Source organism: Pseudophryne corroboree, chromosome 6 (genome assembly GCF_028390025.1).
Source record: "Pseudophryne corroboree isolate aPseCor3 chromosome 6, aPseCor3.hap2, whole genome shotgun sequence".
In the NCBI taxonomy this organism is placed as follows: domain Eukaryota; kingdom Metazoa; phylum Chordata; class Amphibia; order Anura; family Myobatrachidae; genus Pseudophryne; species Pseudophryne corroboree.
The window spans coordinates 576978385-576996943 of NC_086449.1; the positions used below are offsets into that span (position 1 = coordinate 576978385).

At 50.5% G+C, this 18559-nt stretch overlaps 1 protein-coding gene across 9 annotated transcripts in view; it reads left to right on the forward strand.

Annotated features, from left to right (window-relative positions):
* The window catches only part of BRD8 (bromodomain containing 8), a 333693-nt gene that overhangs the window by 144884 nt on the left and 170250 nt on the right, over positions 1 to 18559 (forward strand). For all 9 annotated transcript variants that reach the window (XM_063927892.1, XM_063927886.1, XM_063927887.1 and 6 more), the window contains one exon: positions 2917 to 3021. In XM_063927892.1, coding sequence (XP_063783962.1) covers positions 2917 to 3021 — 105 coding nt within the window. The remainder of the gene's footprint in view (positions 1 to 2916; positions 3022 to 18559) is intronic.

Genomic DNA, 18559 nt, shown 5'->3' on the forward strand with positions numbered 1-18559 from the left:
GACGTAAGAGAAAACAGGATTTTGGTTACCTACCGGTAAATCCTTTTCTCGTAGTCCGTAGAGGATCTCCTCCCCCGGAAATGTTATAGCGGGTAACGGTTGTGGGCGTTTAGTAGCAGTGGAACTGCTGGCAGAGTTTACAAACTTGTTTAAAGAATGAGTTAAATCAGTAAGACACTTGCCCATATTCTAGGCCCACAGAGGCTCCACCTGAGAGTGACCAGATTCAGCCTCCGATCTAGACTGACGCAAATCCGAAATGGCATCCACCATGTTCTTGGCCCATGGGTGCATAGACTGATCTGTGGAACCTCCCTGCTGATCCGCCAATCCCACTGATTCCACGTCTACTTCAACGCATTCGGCGAGAAGGTTTCGCAATCATTCTGGTGGCTCCAGATTGGCCACGCCGACAGTGGTACACTCTTCTGCGCGACATGGTCGTCGGGGAACCCTTTCGCCTCCCCCTGCGACCAGATCTTCTTCTTCAAGGACGTTGTCGCCACCCAGATTTAAGTAGGCTGGCTTTGACGGCTTGGTTCTTAAATCCAACATTTTAAGAGCAAAAGGTTTTTCTCATTCTGTTGTACAGACGATGATTCAGGCTAGGAAACCGGTGTCTTCTGGCATTTACCATAGGGTATGGCGTATTTACATCGCTTGGTGCGAAAAGCGGGGCTTGACTCCGCATTTGTTTAAACTTCCTCGTTTACTATCTTTCCTTCAGGAGGGTCTCAATAAGGGTCTGAGACTTTCTTCACTAAAGGGTCAGGTTTTGGCCTTGTCGGTTCTTTTTCAAAAGAAACTAGCGATCATTCCAGAGGTTCAGACATTCCTTCAGGGAGTACTTCGGATTCAACCACCTTTTATTCCTCCGGTTCCTCCCTGGGATTTAAACTTGGTCCTTACGGCCCTTCAAAGCTCTCCGTTTGAGCCGTTGGAATCTGTTGAACTAAATTATCTAACACTTAAAGTTGTTTTTCTTTTGGCTATTGCCTCAGCTAGACGGGTGTCTGAGTTGGCGGCTCTTTCTTGCAGGCCACCATTTTTAGTTTTTCATGATAACCGGGTGGTTCTGAGGACTAAACCTTCTTTCCTTCCAAAGGTTGTTTCAGCCTTCCATTTAAATCAGGACATTGTCCTTCCAGCATTTGCTCCATCTTCTGCTTCCGGGGAGAACTCCCATTTGGCTCTCTTGGATGTTGTCAGGGCTTTACGTATTTATTTGTCCCGCACGGAATCTTTCCGTGGTATGGATACCTTGTTGGTATTGATTGATGCTCCCAAACGAGGTTGCCCGGCGTCCAAGAACACCGTGGCCCATTGGGTAACTTCGGCCATCAGACAGGCATACGTGTCTTCAGATGTCTCAGTCCCTGACTCAATTAGAGCTCATTCGACTAGAGCTGTTGGAGCCTCTTGGGCTGTTGGCGGTGGTGCATCTATTGAGCAGCTGTGCAGGGCGGCGACCTGGTCGTCAGTCCATACTTTCACAAAGTTTTACCGTTTTCATACTTTTGGTTTAGAGACTGCCTCTGTTGGGCGTCACATTTTACAGACGGCTATGCCGGCTACGTCTCCCTCCTCTCATTAGCTTGCTTTGGGAAATCCCACAAGTAACTGCGCAGCGTCCCCCAGATGGATGACCGAGAAATAGGGATTTTTGTTTACTTACCGTAAAATCTCTTTCTCTAAGTCCATCTGGGGGACGCTGCGATCCCTCCCGTAGGTTTGTCTGGTTTATTTGGTTATTTTGTTTTTCTGGTCTATCTCCTTTGGCTTGACTAAACGTTAACTGAGTTGATGGCTGGGCAGAAAGGAGATGGGAGGGGTTAGAGGGGGGAGGAGGCAGTTTGATAGGTTCTGTGCCAAACTCCACCACCACACATCTCTAACCCCACAAGTAACGGCGCAGCGTCCCCCAGATGGACTCAGAGAAAGAGATTTTACGGCAAGTAAACAAAAATCCCTATTTTGGTTATTTACCGGTAAATCCTTTTCTCGTCGTCCGTAGAGGATGCTGGACTCCCGCCCAGCACTTCGTTTTCCTGCTATCGTTATTTGGTTCAGGACAACTTTGTTTTAGTTGAGTACTGCATTGTTACTTGGTAAGTAATGTTTCAGCGGTTGCTGGTTACAAGCTAATTAGCTTGATGCGCCTTGTATGTGTGAGCTGGTGTGAATCTCGCCACTATCTGTGTAAAATCCTTCTCTCGAAGATGTCCGTCTCCTCGGGCACTGTTTCTAGACTGAGTCTGGTAGGAGGGGCATAGAGGGAGGAGCCAGCCCACACTCAAACTCTTAAAGTGCCAATGGCTCCTGGTGGACCCGTCTATACCCCATGGTACTAATGTAGACCCCAGCATCCTCTGCAGACTACGAGAAAAGGATTTACCGGTAGGTACCCAAAGTCCTATTTTTTTAAACTAAAATCAATTGGGATAGGGTTAAATTCATGTTCTTCACCTAATTCACTCATAACAAAACCCGACAATTTCGGAGCGGTTTTTGGCAAAATAAATCGTCAGTTAAGTGGTTAAAAGGACAATCATTTACAAGGCATGATTTAGCCTTGTAAATGATTGCACCTTTTAAAAAAGTCTGCGCTGCTGCCGAACAGCTTCATTACATTCCGCCCCATATCTGAATAAGGCCAGCTTCATTACATTCCGCCCCATATCTGAATAAGGCCATTTTTTGTAACTCTTGAATATACTGAACTTCTAGTACTTTTTTCTTATAGGATAGCCTGTAAAAAAAAAAAAAAAAAATCGTGAAAAATGTCAGTTTTTCCACACCCAATGTTTTACCGTGGGTAATAGGTTACTGCCTTAAGTTTTTATTGTAGCTACAACTAGTTGTAGTAGTTTTGTTGGTTAGTTCTCTACAAAACAACTGTTCATTCTCCCCTGACAGCAATTCTTGGCCACCCAGTTGATAATGCAGACATCTGAATCCGGGATCAGTGCAAAGAGTCTGAGGGGTCGAGATTCCACACGCAAGCAAGACGCCTCTGAAAAGGTACCATTTTGCCAGTTGCTGCTTAAGTCAAGTTTTTTACCATAAATATCTGAATCTAAGATACTCGTGATATGTGGTGACAAGATGGTGACTTTGTTACTGAAATATTCATTTTCTGCATACTGAAAGTGGTCCTAACTAACCAAATGTACTCATATGAAGCACATCCTTTGTTATGTTTACCACATTTAGCATAATTTTGTAGTTTACGTTTATATATGGCTTTTTAACATTTTACATTAAAGGCTTAGAAATAGGATCCATCTGTTTATGTTAATGTCAATAATTTATTAACACTAAGAAGTGTGTTCTTATGGCAAGACTAACAGCAGGTGTGTTTTGCTCAGTAATATCAAACTGCAACTTAGTATTAAGGCTTCAGTTATTGACTCCATGGGCCCGATTCTGATTTGGAAGTAAAACAAGTAACTGCACCTGGGCAAAACCATGCTGTACTGAAGGTGGAGCTGATGAAGGAAGTGGAGAGAGTTAGATTTGGATGGTATGTGTCCAAACTGAAATCTAAATTGCAGTGTAAAAATAAAGCTAACATTTGTTGGATACGTGCAAAGCAGACCGTATTCACCCTGCACAGAAAAAATATAAATATGTTCTCCCCTTGTATTGCAACATGGTTTATAACAGATACAAAGTTATTTGCTTTTTCTCTGTCCTCCATAAGGGATACTGGGGACACTTAGTACGATGGGATATACTGTAGATGGGGTCCAAAGGAGCCGGTTTAATTTAAAACTTCAAACAGGGTGTGCTGGCTCCTCCCCCTCTATGCCAGGCTACCTGCACTGAGGGATGCTAGGTGTGGGGTGGAGGTGGGGGGCAACACCGGCCTCCTGGAGGTGCTGAATCTGATCACGCTGAGAGGACACCGGTCCTGAGGGTCAGTGTACCGCAGGCATTACACTCTCGCGCACCCCCCCCTCACCCCCCAGCACAGAGCCTGAAGAACAAAGAGTGGTGGGTGTTGTCGGGGGTCCAGCTAGCAGGATCCCATTGGTTCTTGGTGCTTCGAGGATGCGGGGTGGGCATACGGACTCCCCCTGGGGTGATCCCAAAGCGCCCCTGCGCAGACTGGCAGCGGTAGTGTAAATAGGTGCTGGTCACCTTTCAAGATTCAAAGGAACTGGGTGATCTTTTCAGGGAGCCATGGGTTACTCCTGACAAGAAATCCCAGGTGACTAAGAAATTGGTTGCTGCCTTTCTTTTTGCTCAGGAGGGGCGAAAGATCTGGGAGACTCCCCCCACTGTTGATGATTTGGTATCACATCTGTCAAAAAAGACAGTACTATCTGTTCCGGGGGCTACTGCCTTAAAGGAACCTGCGGACGGAAAATAGAAGCCACTTTGAAATCTATTTATGTTACAGCAGGAGCCTCCCAAAGGCCTGTTATTACAGGCTGTTGGGTGACTCACGCCATACATACCTGGGCAGGTAACCTTCAGCAGGGCCTAACTGGGGATAAGTCCCTGGCTGATATGGTGACGCTGATTCAGCATATCAAGGATTATGCTCGTTTTCTCTGTGAAACAAAAGCATAGGCACTAAAGATGCTCATACTTCTGCCATGGCAGTTTCTGCACGCAGGGCGCTGTGGCTACGCCAGTGGGTGGCGGATGCAGAGTCAAAACGGAGTGTAGAGGCTTTACCTTTCACAGGAGATTGGCTATTTGGAGGTAAGTTAGACACATGGATTTCGAATGCTACTGCTGGGAAATCCACGTACCTCCCGTCTGCATTTCCACCGGCTCGACGCTCTTACACAGGGCCTTCGCTACAATCCTTTCAGACTGCAAGGCTCAAAGGAAAAGCCAGAGGTGCCTAAAATGCGGCAAGAGGCTCCAGAGGTAAGTCTTGTAAACCTGCCACCATAGGAAATCAAGACCAGGGCGTCGGCTCTGTCTCCTCTAAAGCCTCAGCATGACGGTGTCCCTCCGCTTATGAGGATCTCAGGGTGGGAGCTCGCCTGAGATACTTCAAGCTTATTTGGAAAAGCTCCTGCCAGGATGCTGGAGTAAAAGTCCTCATCGCGGCTGCAAGCTAGAGCTCGAAAGTTTTCCACCTTACAGGTGTTTAGGTCTGGCTTACCGGCTTCCGAGGACATGTGCCTTATGCTACAGGTGGCCATTCAAAAATTGGTTCAGACTCAAGTCATTGTTCCTGTGCCACTGCAACAACGGGCCGAGGGATATTATTCTAGCCTGTTTGTGGTACCAAAACCGAATGGTTCCATGAGGCTCATCTTGAAACTCAAATAGTTAAACCCATATCTGCGGGTTATCCGGTTCAAAATGGAGTCTCTGAGTGCAGTGATCTCAGGTCTGGAGGAGGGGGGGGGGAGTTCTTAGTCTCTCTGGACATAAAGGACATGTACCTCCATATTCCAATATGGCCGCCTCATCAAGCCTACCTCAGGTTTGCTCTGTTGGACGAACACTACTAGTTCCAGGTGCTGCCCTTTGGCCTAGCCATGTCTCCAAGGGTTTTCACAAAGGTGATGGCGGAAATTATGTTCCAACTCGGGATTCAGGGAGTGAACATTGGGGCAGATGTATTAACCTGGAGAAGGCATAAGGAAGTGATAAACCAGTGATATGTGCAAGGTGATAAATGCACCGGCCAATCCGCTCCAATATGTAAGTTAACAGTTAGGATCTGATTGGCTGGTGCCTTTATCACCTTGCACACATCACTGGTTTATCACTTCCTTATGCCTTCTCCAGGTTAATACATCTGTCCCACAGTCCCCTACCTGGACGATCTGTTGATAAAAGCAAGATCAAAGGAACAACTGTTGGACAGCATCTGATAATATTGGACACGGTGGCTCAGAAAATCTTCCTTCCTGCGGACAAAGTCAGGAAGCTTCAAGAATTAGTCGGAGCGGTTCTGCAGCCGAACCAGGTCCCAGTACATCTTTGCACCCGCCTGTTGGGAAAGATGGTGGCCTACTACGAGGCCATTCAATTCGGCAGATTCCATGCGATGACATTCCAACTGGATCTCCTGAAGAAATGTTTGAAAAGTTCACACAATGCAGATGTGCGCACCCCGGGGTACTACGGGATAGATAGTCAAATGTTGTTTTTATATGGAAACCATTAGATATCCAAATATCCAGATCCTTCCTTTTGGATTAAAGAAAAACTCCTCTTCATTCCCTCAAAGAAACAAAGAAGGGGGAATATAGTGAAGTACAGTTTTTATTATTGGTAAAACAACCAGTGATGGTTATCCTATAGCATTTTTGAGGTAGTAAACAGATACCTCCCGGGATCCAGGCACTGCTCTCCTTCTAGCTATGGCAATCGTGGGTACTCCCCTCTTACTTGGTCAGTCGCAGTCTGTCCCACAGCACCAACGCGTTTCTGCTCACAGGGAGCCTTTCTCAAGGTGTATGGTGGAATGAGTGACTGGGAATATTTAAACCCAGTGGTGTGGTGTGATTGGATCAGACCGGACTGTGCAGTAATTATACCTCCCCACATCAATTAACTTGTGCCAGCTGTTGTGGAGGGTATGGTTAATATCCTTTATAGCCCCATTGGTGGACAAACTTAACATTAAAAACTTTTACAACTTTAAAAACGGTAAAATTCTCTATTATTCGGCGTGCGTTCCAGCTCGTGGAACGCACGCCTCACTTCCGGTTCTGTATTTGTGTATCTGCAGATGCACCGGGTCATACGTCTCTCACCGCAGGCCAGAATTTCTCTCCTGTGGTGTATGTAGTCCTCCAACCTCCTGAAGGGTCGGAGCTTCGGGATCCAAGATTGGATTCTCTTAACCACGGATGCTAGCCTTCGAGGTTGGGGAACTGTCACCCAAGGCTCACAGTTCGAGGGCAGGTCATCAAGCCACAAAGCCATTCTTCCGATAAACATACTGGAACTCGGGGCGATCTACAATGCTCTGCTGCAGGTGCCTCCTCTGCTTCAAGGTCAAGCCATTCAGGTTCAATGAGACAATGACACGACAGTGGCGTGCGTCAATCGGCATGGAGGGACGAAGAGCAGGGCCTGCATGCGAGAGGTATCCAAAATACTCCTCTGGGAGGAAAGGAATGCAAGGGCGGTATCGGTCATATTCATTCCAGGAGTGGATAACTGGGAGGCGGATTTCCTAAGTCATCACGACCTACACCCAGGAGAGTGGGTACTCCATCCGCAGGTTTTTCGACAGATAACATCAGTGGGGCTGTCCACAGATGGATCTGATGGCCTCTCGACTCAACAAAAAGCTCCGGCGCTATTGTTCCAGGACAAGGGACCCTGTGGCGGTGGATGCACTGGCAACACCCTGGGCCTACCAGCTGGTGTACCGTTTTCATCCAATCCCATTACTTCCCAGGGTTCTAAAAAGAATCAGAAGGGAAGGAATTCAGGTAATTCTGATTGTCCCCGACTGGCCTTGGAGAGTTTGGTACGCAGATCATCTGGCCATGACAATAAAAGATCCCTGGCCTCTACCTCTGCAGGAGGATCTTCAACAGCAAGGGCCATTCGTCTACCCGGACTTACGGCAGCTTTGTTTAACGGCATGGCGGTTGAGCAGAATATTCTAGCTGAGAAAGTTATTACGTATTATTGCAACCATGATTCAGGCCAGGCTGTCACATCGAAGCATTACCACCATATCTGGAAATGATAGGTCTCCTGGTGTGAGGGCCGAAGGTATCCTTCTGCGGATTTCAACCTAGGATGCTTTTTGCGTTTCTTACAAGCAGGTGTGGACATGGGCTTTCGGTTGGACTCCATTAAGGTGCAGATCTCGGCCTTGTCCATTTTCTTCCAGAAGAAATTGGATGCTTTACCTGAAGTCCAGACGTTCTTTCAGGGTGTCCTTCACATCCAGCTTCCTTTCGTGCCGCCCACAGCACCTTGGGATTTAAACGTGGTTTTGACCTTTCTACAGTCCTCTTGGTTTGGACCGTTGATGTCTGTAGAGGACAAGTACCTTACGTGGAAGATGGTTATGCTGTTGGCCTTGACTCGGCTAGGCGTGTTTCGGAACTCTGAGCTTTGTCTTGCAAGAGTCCCTACTTGGTCTTTCATGAGGACAGAGTAGAGCTCAGGACTCGCCAGCAGTTCCTGCCGAAGGTGGTTTCTGTTTTCCACCTGAATCAGCCTATTGTGGTTCCGGCGGCTTCAGCCACTTCCTCCATTCCTGAGTACTTGGATGTAGTGCGAGCCCTGAAGATTTATGTCAAGAGGACAGCTACTGTCCGAAAATCGGATTCCCTCTTTGTGCTGTATGATGCTCGCAAGTAGGGTTGTCCTGCTTCGAAACAGTCTATTGCCCGTTGGATTAGGCTTGCTATTCAACAGGCCTATGCTTCGACGGCCTTACCTATTCTTCTATCGAGGCCCTACTAGGTCGCTGGGTTCTTCCTGGGCGGCTGCCCGTGGTGTCTCGGCTTTGCAACTATGCCGGGCCGCTACCTGGTCAGGGACAAAAACGTTTGTCAAATTCTACAGGTTTGATACCCTGGCAAAAGAGTGTGTCCACTTCGGACATATGGTGTTGCAGGCGTCTCAGCACTTTCCCACCCGTTCTGGGAGCTTTGGGACGTCCCCATCGTACTAAGTATTCCCAGTATCCCTACTGGGAGCCCGCCTCTGTGCTTCCACTTCCTGCAAGTTTTGTTCTTGTGTTATGTTGGACTCGGCTGTTGCTGCTTCTGTTCACTGGCTATTGCTGGTTTGTTTGTTCTGCTGTGTGCTGATTCTTTATTCCCACTCGTTGTCTGGTCATGTTTCCTCCTCTCAAGTGTGTCCATCTCCTTCCTGCACAGTTTTCCTAGACTGAGCTGTGGGGAAGGGCATAGAGGGGAGGAGCCAGCACTCCCTGTTTGAAGTTTTAAAGTGCACTGGCTATTTGGACCCCATCTACAGTATACCCCATTGTACTAAGTGTCCCTAGTATCACTTATGGACTACGAGAAAAGGATTTACCGGTAGGTAATTAAAATCCTATTTTCTGCAGCAGGGTACACTGGGATTCTACAGGGAATACATTGGGGTGTAGAGTTGGATCTTGATCCGAGGCACCAACATGCTAAAGCTTTGACTCTTCCTAGGATGCACTGCACCGCCTCCTCTATAACCCCGACTCCGGGCACTGGAGCTCAGTTTGTAAGTTGGTGCCTGCAGAGCAGGTCACTAACAGGAAGGGCTGTGCTAGGCAGCCCTGAAAATAGCTTTTTAAGAAGATTCAAGGGCCGCAGAACTGTTTGTCATTCTGGCATTCTGTGCTGTGGCTCCATCACCTCCCCAGCAGCGCTGCATACTCCCGCGGCCGGGTTCCCGGGTACTTGCAGCGGTCTTCAGCCACAACACCGCTGACGCTCTCCTGGATTGCGTGGCTGCACATCAGGGAGGAGGTAAGAGGATCCCCCAGGTGGGACCCGCCTTTAAATCGCAGCCCCAGGAGATGTACCGCGCCGCTGGCGTGGACACTGTACTGCACAGGGACCCCACTATATCCAGCAGGGCAGGGAGCACTAGATTTACAAAAATCCGTTTTACATAGGCTGCACAATACCCGGTGGTGTGGACCAGCATAGGGGATAAGGCGCTGACCTGTAGCCCCTTCCCCAGCTCCGGGCACCATCTACTGCTGGTGTTCCCGCCCTGGAGCTGCATTTCACTCTCCGTCACTCCCTCACAGAGATTTGGGCGCCATATTTACACAAGTAGCTGGGCTGATCTCCAGGACTGCAGGGCACTGTCTCCTCTGTAAAGCCGCCTGTCTTATCAGCACTGTGCATTTACAGGCACTTAAGTATTCTATATGTCATTTTAGACAGTGTTTGTTAAGAACAAGTGTACTGCTACTTGAATATTTCTACTTCATCCACTAGGGGACACTGGAGCGCAGTTACAATGGGGAAATAGTAGGCAGTAACTGGGAGCTGGCACTCTAAAACTCGTGGCTAGCTCCTCCCCTACTATGTTCCCCCTCCAAGCCAGTCTTTGTTTTGTGCCCAAGGGAGCTGGTCACTCTTGGGATTGCTCTGAAGATTTTTTTTCATTTTAAATTTTTTTTGTCTTTTTCTTTCTTCACAGACTGGCAGCTCTGCCACTGCCAGTCTGCACCGCGGGAAGCTGCTGGCGGGGTCCCATCGCAGCTGCGTGCGGCTCGGGATGGGCCCCGGCTGAAGGAGACACTGGCTCTCCGGAGCTGGACGGACACCGCTGCGTGCGGCGCATGTCGGTGCCGCTACGTCGGCAGAAGATTACGGCAGCACGGCAGCGGTAAGTATAGTGGCCGGACACCGCTGCGCGCGGCACATGTCGGGCCACTCCATCAAGCTACAGCAGCAGCAGCGATGAGTAATTTTCTTTCGATATCTAAGACTGAGGCAGAAGAAGTGATCCATGTAGCCTAGTGGGCTAAGGCTGCATATCACTAAGCAGAGTACACAGCTGCCGGAGACCTGGGTTCAGAACACACTCTGACCCAACTCTAGTCTCCGGCGGCTCACATCAGCTCCCCGCGCTCAGTTTCCTTACAGCGCTCACATTCTTCTCCTCCCACTACCCCCGCTGCCTACTCTGGTCTCCGGCGGCTCATATCAGCTCCCCGCTCTCAGTTTTTCTTTACAGCGGCTCACATTCCGCTGGCCGCTCCCCCCGCTGCCCGCTCTGGTCTCCGATCCCCCGCTTCCCCCGCAGATGGATTTCCGCTCAGTGCGGCTCACAGAGCCGGCGCAGGGATGCTCAGAAGCGCTCTGCAGTTTTAAATCTGGCGCCATTACAGGGGGGGCGGAGCTTGATCCCGCTCCGTACCGCCGGGCTCAAGTGTTCTGTAAAATTCACCCAGGGACAGTCTGATAATTTCCTTTTATGTGATGGGTTGTTTCACTGGCGAAATCAGTTGAAGGGCTCTCTAGGGCTGTAATCCCTTCCCAAGCCCCGTCCTTTAGTCCTCCCCCACAGGCTTCTAAAAAGAGATTGCTAGCCTCTGTGTTGCAGGAATCTGACGATGATATGCCTCTATTAGATGAGGCGGTGGTAGATTTACAGAATACTGATGACGATCAGGTGTACGAGGACTCTGAACCAGTAGCTCAGGGTATAGAGCAGGGGTGGGCAATTATTTCAGCTGGGGGGCCGCTTAACACTTCCAGCGAATATTCGAGGGCCGCACACAAAATATCGGCAATGGGGGGCGTGGCTTCGTACAGGGGGCATGGTCATTTACGCCCCCTGTACAGACTACTGTAGCGCTCTGAAATGTGCCCCCCGCTGCCGCTGGTCGCTGTGAAGGGAAACTAGAGTTTCCCTTCGTGGAGAGGTCCTTTATTGTGCGGTGCGCGATGACGTCATCGCCCGCCGCACATTAAAGGACCTCTCCACGAAGGGCTTCACAGCGGGCAGCGGGGGGCACATTTCAGAGCGCTACAGTAGTCTGTACAGGGGGTGTAAATGACCATGCCCCCTGTACGAAGCAACGCCCCCCATTGCCGCCTGGGGCGCGCAAAGCCCCAGAACCGGCCATGCACCCTGTGTAATGCTGCACCCTGTGTAATGCTGCAACCTCTACCCCCCCCCTCCCCCCTCTCCCCTGGACCCATATAGCAGTTTATCCTCCCCTCTCTCCTGAACCTATATGGCAGTCCCTACCCCCTTTTCCCCACCCTTACCTAAACCTATATAGCAGTCCCTACCTACCCCCCCCCCCCTCCTCCCTAAACCCATATAACCGTTTTTAACTCCCCTCCCCTGAACCTATATGGCAGCTTTAGCTTTATCCAGGGGCTGGCTGAACAGGGGGTTTACCTGTTTGTCAGTGGCAGACGATCCCCGCTGTCTGATGATCCGCGCTGCTGCTGCCGCCGCTTCTCCTCACTGGCCGCTGCTTCTTCTTCCCACTGGCCGACGTTTCTTCTCCCCACTGGCCTCCGCTTGTGCTCCCCACTGGCCGCCGCTTGTGCTCCCCACTGGCCGCCGCTTGTGCTCCCCACTGCAGTGCCCGCCCAGCGCTGCCCCCCGTGCCGCCCAGCGCATGATAGAGGAAATCCCGGTCAGCTGACCCTGTGACGTGACCGGGATTTCCTCAGCGGCGCCGCGTCTGAGAGCAGTGCAATGACAAGCGGCTCAGCCTGTCGGGCCACTTGTCATTCCACTCTGGTGGGGCACAGCGGGCCAGGCAGGATCGGTCCGCGGGCCGCATGTTGCCCACCCCTAATCTAGTGTGTACGCACTATATATCGTGTACGATGTGCACTTCTGTGGGAAATACATGGCATTGCCCGTTGGACCAACATGCAGGTCTGACAGGTGACATAGTTAACGACAGCCATGCTGCCAAAGTCGCTCCCGACATTGGCAAGTGTATATGCACTTGCCAATGCCAGGTCCCGTCGCTAGTGAGGGGCTTATGGGGGCAGTATTTGTGTATGCCGCTATGGGGGGCGGTGTGTGTGTGTGTATATGAAATTGTATGCAGTTGACGGAGTGGGGCCCCATACTGTTATCTTGCTTAGGGCGCCATGATGTCTAAATCCGACTTCGCTACGCATTGCCTTACAGATGGAAGATACTGAAGGCGCACAGATGCCAGATGCAGGGAGCGTATTACAGTCTATTTAGGTTGATGGGAAACAAATGCGAAATTAGCGAATATCTCAAGCCAAATCACATCACAGAATAACCCAGGTGCCATGTTTAGCAGAACGTGAACTTTATTCTGAAAACAATATAAACACAGTTCTCTAGAAGCTACAAAATAAGCAGCTATAGGAGAACAGTTACCCAGCACACAGCACAGGAGGCGTGCTACACTGACTGGCAGCTAGGCCAACTGGGGACACTAGCCCCCCCCTTCCCTGTGTGCGCAGTGACATGCAGCCTATGTGCTAGAAAGGATGAAACGCAACGTATTTGGGACGTTTTACCATCACACGCACAGGGCAGCCGCAGCAGCCAATCAGCTGCCAGACCGCCGCATCACGTGACATCGCCGGCGCGTTCCCCACGCTGTGTCTGCCCGCGGCTTCCGTACGTACAGTAGGGGAACGGGCGTGCGCCGCTTGTGCTCCCCACTGCAGTGCCCGCCCAGCGCCGCCCCCCATGCCGCCCAGCGCATGATAGAGGAAATCCCGGTCAGCAGACCCTGTGACGTGACCGGGATTCCCTCAGCGGCGCCGCGTCTGAGAGCAGTGCAATGACAAGCGGCTCAGCCTGTCGGGCCGCTTGTTATTCCACTCTGGTGGGGCACAGCGGGCCAGGCAGGATCGGTCCGCGGGCCGCATGTTGCCCACCCCTAGTATAGAGGCTCTTATTACTGCTATTCGCTCAGTATTACAGGTGGAGGAGACGGAGCAGGACGCCTTACGCCCTTCAAGGTTTGGCACCAACCAGTGCTTGCCGGTGACCTTTCCAGTTTCGGAGGAGCTAGATGCGCTCATAATGGCAGCCTGGAAACATCCAGACGCGAAGTTTCAGGTATCAAGGAAAATGTTGTCTTCCTATCCTTTTCCCGCAGATAGCAGGATGCGTTATGAGACCTCTCCGATTGTGGATCCTTCGGTGTCTCATCTGTCCAAGAAGACTGTTCAGCCGGTTCCTGGAGCGACTTCGCTGAAGGAAGTGTCGGATAGGAAGTTGAAATCCACCTTGAAGACTATTTACTCGGCGGCGGGGGTATTACATCGCCCGGCGCAGGTAGGTTGTTGGGTCAACAAGGCGATGGAAGCTTGGGCGGAGCAATTGTCCTCTGGAATTCATGATGATTTGCCGGCGGATCAACTGATACAATTGGTGGAACACATCCGTGAATCAGCCCTTTATCTTTGCGAGGCTTCCAAGGACATCTGTATTCTCGGAGCTAGGATTTCCACTTTAGCAATTTTGGTCCGCAGAGCTCTCTGGCTGCGACAGTGGCAGGCGGATACGGAGTCCAAAAGGCAGCAGAAGCGTTGCCCTTTACGGGAGAGGTCCTGTTCGGTAAGGATCTGGATGCCTGGATTTCTCAGGCCACTGGAGGTAAGTCGACTTATATTCCTTCTGCTGCTCCAGCCCCTCGCAGGCCATATAGGGGTCTCTCCTTTCGATCCTTTCCGCCTCCCGTGGCCATAGGGGTAGAGGCAGAGGTTCCACAGCCTCAACCCAGTCAGAGGTTAAGTCCTCCACCGCTACTACCGCATGACGGGCTTCCCTCCCACCTGGGAGACCACAGGGTGGGAGCTCGTCTGTGGGACTTCAGGGCAACAGAGGAGTTGCCTTGCAGGCAGCGGTCTAGAAGCTTCTATCCACAAAGGTGCTGATCCCTGTTCCCTCTCATCATTGGAAACAGGGCTATTACTCAAGCCTGTTTCTCGTACTGAAGCCGGACGGTTCAGTCAGGCCAATCCTGAACTTGAAGGATCGCGATCCATATTTCAGGGTTGGAGCAGAACGAGTTTCTGGCGTCCTTGGACATCAAGGATGCATACTTACATGTTCCCCTTTAGCCTCCTTATCAGGCTTTTCTCCGGTTCGCTATACAGGACGCTCATTTCCAGTTCCAGGCCCTTCCGTTCGGTCTCTCGTCTGCTCCCAGAGTGTTCACAAAGGTCACGGTCATGATGGCCCTACTTCTGAAGCAGGGTGTGACGATTGTTCCCTATCTGGACGATCTGCTAATGAAGGCACGCTCGGCAGACCTGTTACTTCAGAATATCCGAATAACGCAGGAGCTTCTGATTCGGCAGGGGTGGATCCTGAACTTCCCGAAGTCTCACTTATGCCCCTCATAACGGTTGCTGTTTTTGGGGATGATTCCCGACACGGTCTGTCAGAAGGTTTTTCCTTCCTCAGACAAGATCCTGTCTGTGCAGATGCTGTTAAGGTCGGTCTGGTGTCGGTGTATCTGTGCATTCGCCTTCTGGGAAAGATGGTAGCGGCGTTCGAAGCTCTTTCGTACGATTGCTTCCACTCTCGACCGTTCCAGCTGTGTCTTCTACATGAGTGGTCAGGATCTCATCTGTTCCTTCATCAGCGGGTGACGCTATCTCCAAAGGCACGGTTGTCGCTTCTCTGGTGGCTCCAGTCGGCGCATCTGTTGGAAGGACGGCGGTTCGGCGTTTGGGATTGGACTCTCCTCACCACGGACGCAAGTCTGCGAGGTTGGGGGGCAGTGACCCTCTAACATCAGTTTCAGGGGCACTGGTCGATTCACGAATCCTCTATCCCCATAAACATTCTCGAACTACGGGCGGTATACAACGCCCTACTTCAGGCACATCACCTGCTGCGTGGTCGAGCGGTCAGAATTCAGACTGACAACGGCGCAACGGTAGCATACATCAACCGTCAAGGAGGGAGGTCACCAACATCCTTCTCTGAGCAGAGGAGTAGGCTCTGTCCTTCTCGGCGATATTCATTCCAGTAGTGGACAATTGGGAAGCAGATTACCTCAGCCAATAGGACATGCACCCGGGAGAGTGGTCACTCCATCCCCAGATGTTTTGTCAGCTGGTCCACCGGTAGGGAAAACCACAGATTGACCTCATGGTGTCCCGCCTGAACCATCAGCTGCCTCGGTATTACTCTCGAACGAGGGACCCAGCGTCGGCGGGCGTGGATGCCCTCACGGCTCCTTGGAATTTCCAGTTCGTTTACCTCTTTCGTCCTTTCCCGTTGTTGCCTAGGGTTCTGCAACGCATCGAGAGACAACGTTCTGGTCCTCCTGGTGGCTCCAGATTGGCCACGCAGGGCTTGGTACTCCACCCTACACCTCTTGTCAGTAGCCGAGCCTTGGCCCCTGCCACTACGGGACAATCTACTACAACAGGGTCCTTTTCTTTATCCAGACTTACGCAGGCTACGTTTGACGGCGTGGCTGTTGAGAAGGCCATCTTGAAAAGGAAGGGGATTCCTCGTACGGTTATACCTGCTATGCTTTAGGCTAGAAAGTCAGTCACATCGTCTCACTACTACCGCATTTGGAGGGCTTAGGTAGCCTGGTGTGAACGTCAACAGTTTTCTCTCTTCAGTTTTTCGCTTGGCCCACCTTCTCAGTTTTTTGCAGGCGGGTTTCTCGGCAGGCTTAAGACTGGGTTCACTAAAGGAGCAGGTCTCTGCTCTTTCGGTTTTCTTACAGCAAAAGTTAGCCTTGCTGCCGGAAGTTCAGACTTTCTTTCAGGGAGTTTCTACGGATTCAGCCTCCCTTTCGCCCTCCGACAGCACCATGGGACCTCAATCTGGTCCTCTCTTTTCTGCAGTCTTCGTTGTTTGAGCCTCTGGAATCGGTGGAGATGAAATATCTCACCTTGTCTACCTCCTTACCTGGTGTTTCATGCGGATAGGGTCGAGCTCCGTACTCGCATGTTTTTTCTACCTAAGGTGGTATCCGATATTTCACATCAATCAGCCTCTTGTGGTTCCGGCCCTCTCAGTGGACTCTCCAGATTCGAGATCGTTGGACGTCGTCAGGGCGCTCAAGACCTATGTGGATAGGTCTTTGGCCATTCGGAAGTCGGACTCTTTATATGTTCTATACGATGCTACCCGCCGTGGTTGACCGGTTTTCTAAGCAGACTTTGTCCCGATGGATTCGGCTGACCATCAGAAAGGCTTATTTGGCAGCTTCTCGGGAACCTCAGTCTTCAATTTCAGCGCACGCTACGTGCTCTGTAGAGCCTTCGTGGGCGACTGCCCGCGGGATCTCCATGACTATTTTGTCGGGCGGCTACTTGGTAGGGCCGACATACGTTTGTCAAATTTTACAGGTTTGACACTTTTGTGGCCTCTGCATCGCAGTTTGGCCGAGCGATTTTACAGGACTCTCAGCGCTCTCCCTCCCGTCTTGGGAGCTCTGGGACGTCCCCATTGTAACTGCGCTCCAGTGTTCCCTAGTGGATGATGGAGAAATCAGGATTTTGGTACTTACCGATAAATCCCTTTCTCCGATTCCACAGGGGACACTGGATGCCCACCCAGCGCTGTTTTCTCCTTTTTCGCTTAACGGTTTGCAGATCACTATGTGACTGCTTGTTTGGTTCAGGTTAACCATTTGTTTGGTTAGGTTTCCAGCTGTGTTTCGTGTTATCCTGGTTTACATGGCGGCGTTTACCTCCTTTACTTTAACGTTTGTGTATTCCAGCTCTCCTCGGGCACAGTTTTACGTAGACTGGCTTGGAGGGGGAAGATAGTAGGAGAGGAGCTAGCCACAGTGTTAGAGTTTTAAAGTGCCAGCTCCCAGTTACTGCCTGCTATTTCCCCATTGTAACTGCGCTCCAGTGTCCCCTGTGGAATCGGAATTTAGTGGTACACAGTATATATTGTTTGGGTTTTTGTTACTGTGTATTTCAGTTAGCTCATACCGCTTTAATCCTCTGTTTGTGCCCTGTATTTACTGTCCCATAAATCAGGGGGTTATTTGTAGGTATTGTGTTTGTCTGGCTATTTTGTTCTGTTACACTCTAAGGCTACATTTCCTATAATGTCTGCCACAGGGCAGGAAATCCGCGGACGCTTCTGCATCATGTAGTGCTGGCACCAAGGATTTACTTGAGGGGGAAGTATTAGCTGATGGTTCAGGCACTGGGTGCCATACATCTCCCAGTCAGCCTGCAGCACCTCTGGCCAATCAGGAACCACCTTGGGCAGCATTCTCAAGTATGCTAAATATGCTTGTGACACGTCTTACGCCCCCTGTAGGACCACCTGTGCCATTGCAGCCACATATTGTCCCTGTAGTTAATCCGCCCTGGGCGGACACTGTCTACCCAGTTACAACAATTAAATCAATCTTTGGTTAGACAAAAGTCGATCCCACACCCCTCTGGGTTCGAGGGGTCATCTAAGCGGGCCATTTCTTCCTCAGAATCCACTAATATTTCGGATAATTCTTCTGATGAGGATGGGGAATATACTGATCCGTCAGACACTGATATAGTCACTTCTGATGAGAAATTTACAACCCAGGTTGATGTTCCTGACCTAGTGGGGGCTATTAAGCTCATTCTCCAAAATGATGGAGATCAATCCCACTACTGCGTCTAAGAAACCTGATAAGTTCAAACGTCAGAAGGTTACTAAAGTAGTCTTGCCACATTCTGACCATTTAATTGACATGCGTCAGGAATCCTGGTCATCTCCAGGAGAAAAATTTCCCTGTCTAAAAAGATGCAAGCTCATTATCCTATCCCTGCGGAGTTGAGTAACAAGTGGGAAACTCCACCGCCGGTGGACTCTCATGTCGCCCGTCTTGTGGTGTCATCTACTCTGCTTGTCACCACTGTCACCTCACTGAAGAAACCGACAGATAAGCGTGTGGAGGGATGCCTGAAGTCTATTTACTCTCTTACCGGTGCTGTACATAGACCCACTATAGCAGCCTCCTGGGCCACGAAAGGAATTGAAGCATGGGTTCAGGCAATTAAGGATGAGCTGCCTCAGGATATTTCTGACATTGCCAGACAATATCTGTCTTATATTACCACAGCCTCCCACTATATTCAGGAGGCGGCCTCTGAGGCAGGTGTAATGGCAGCCAGGGCGTCTACTACGTCTATACTGGCTCGCCGAATTC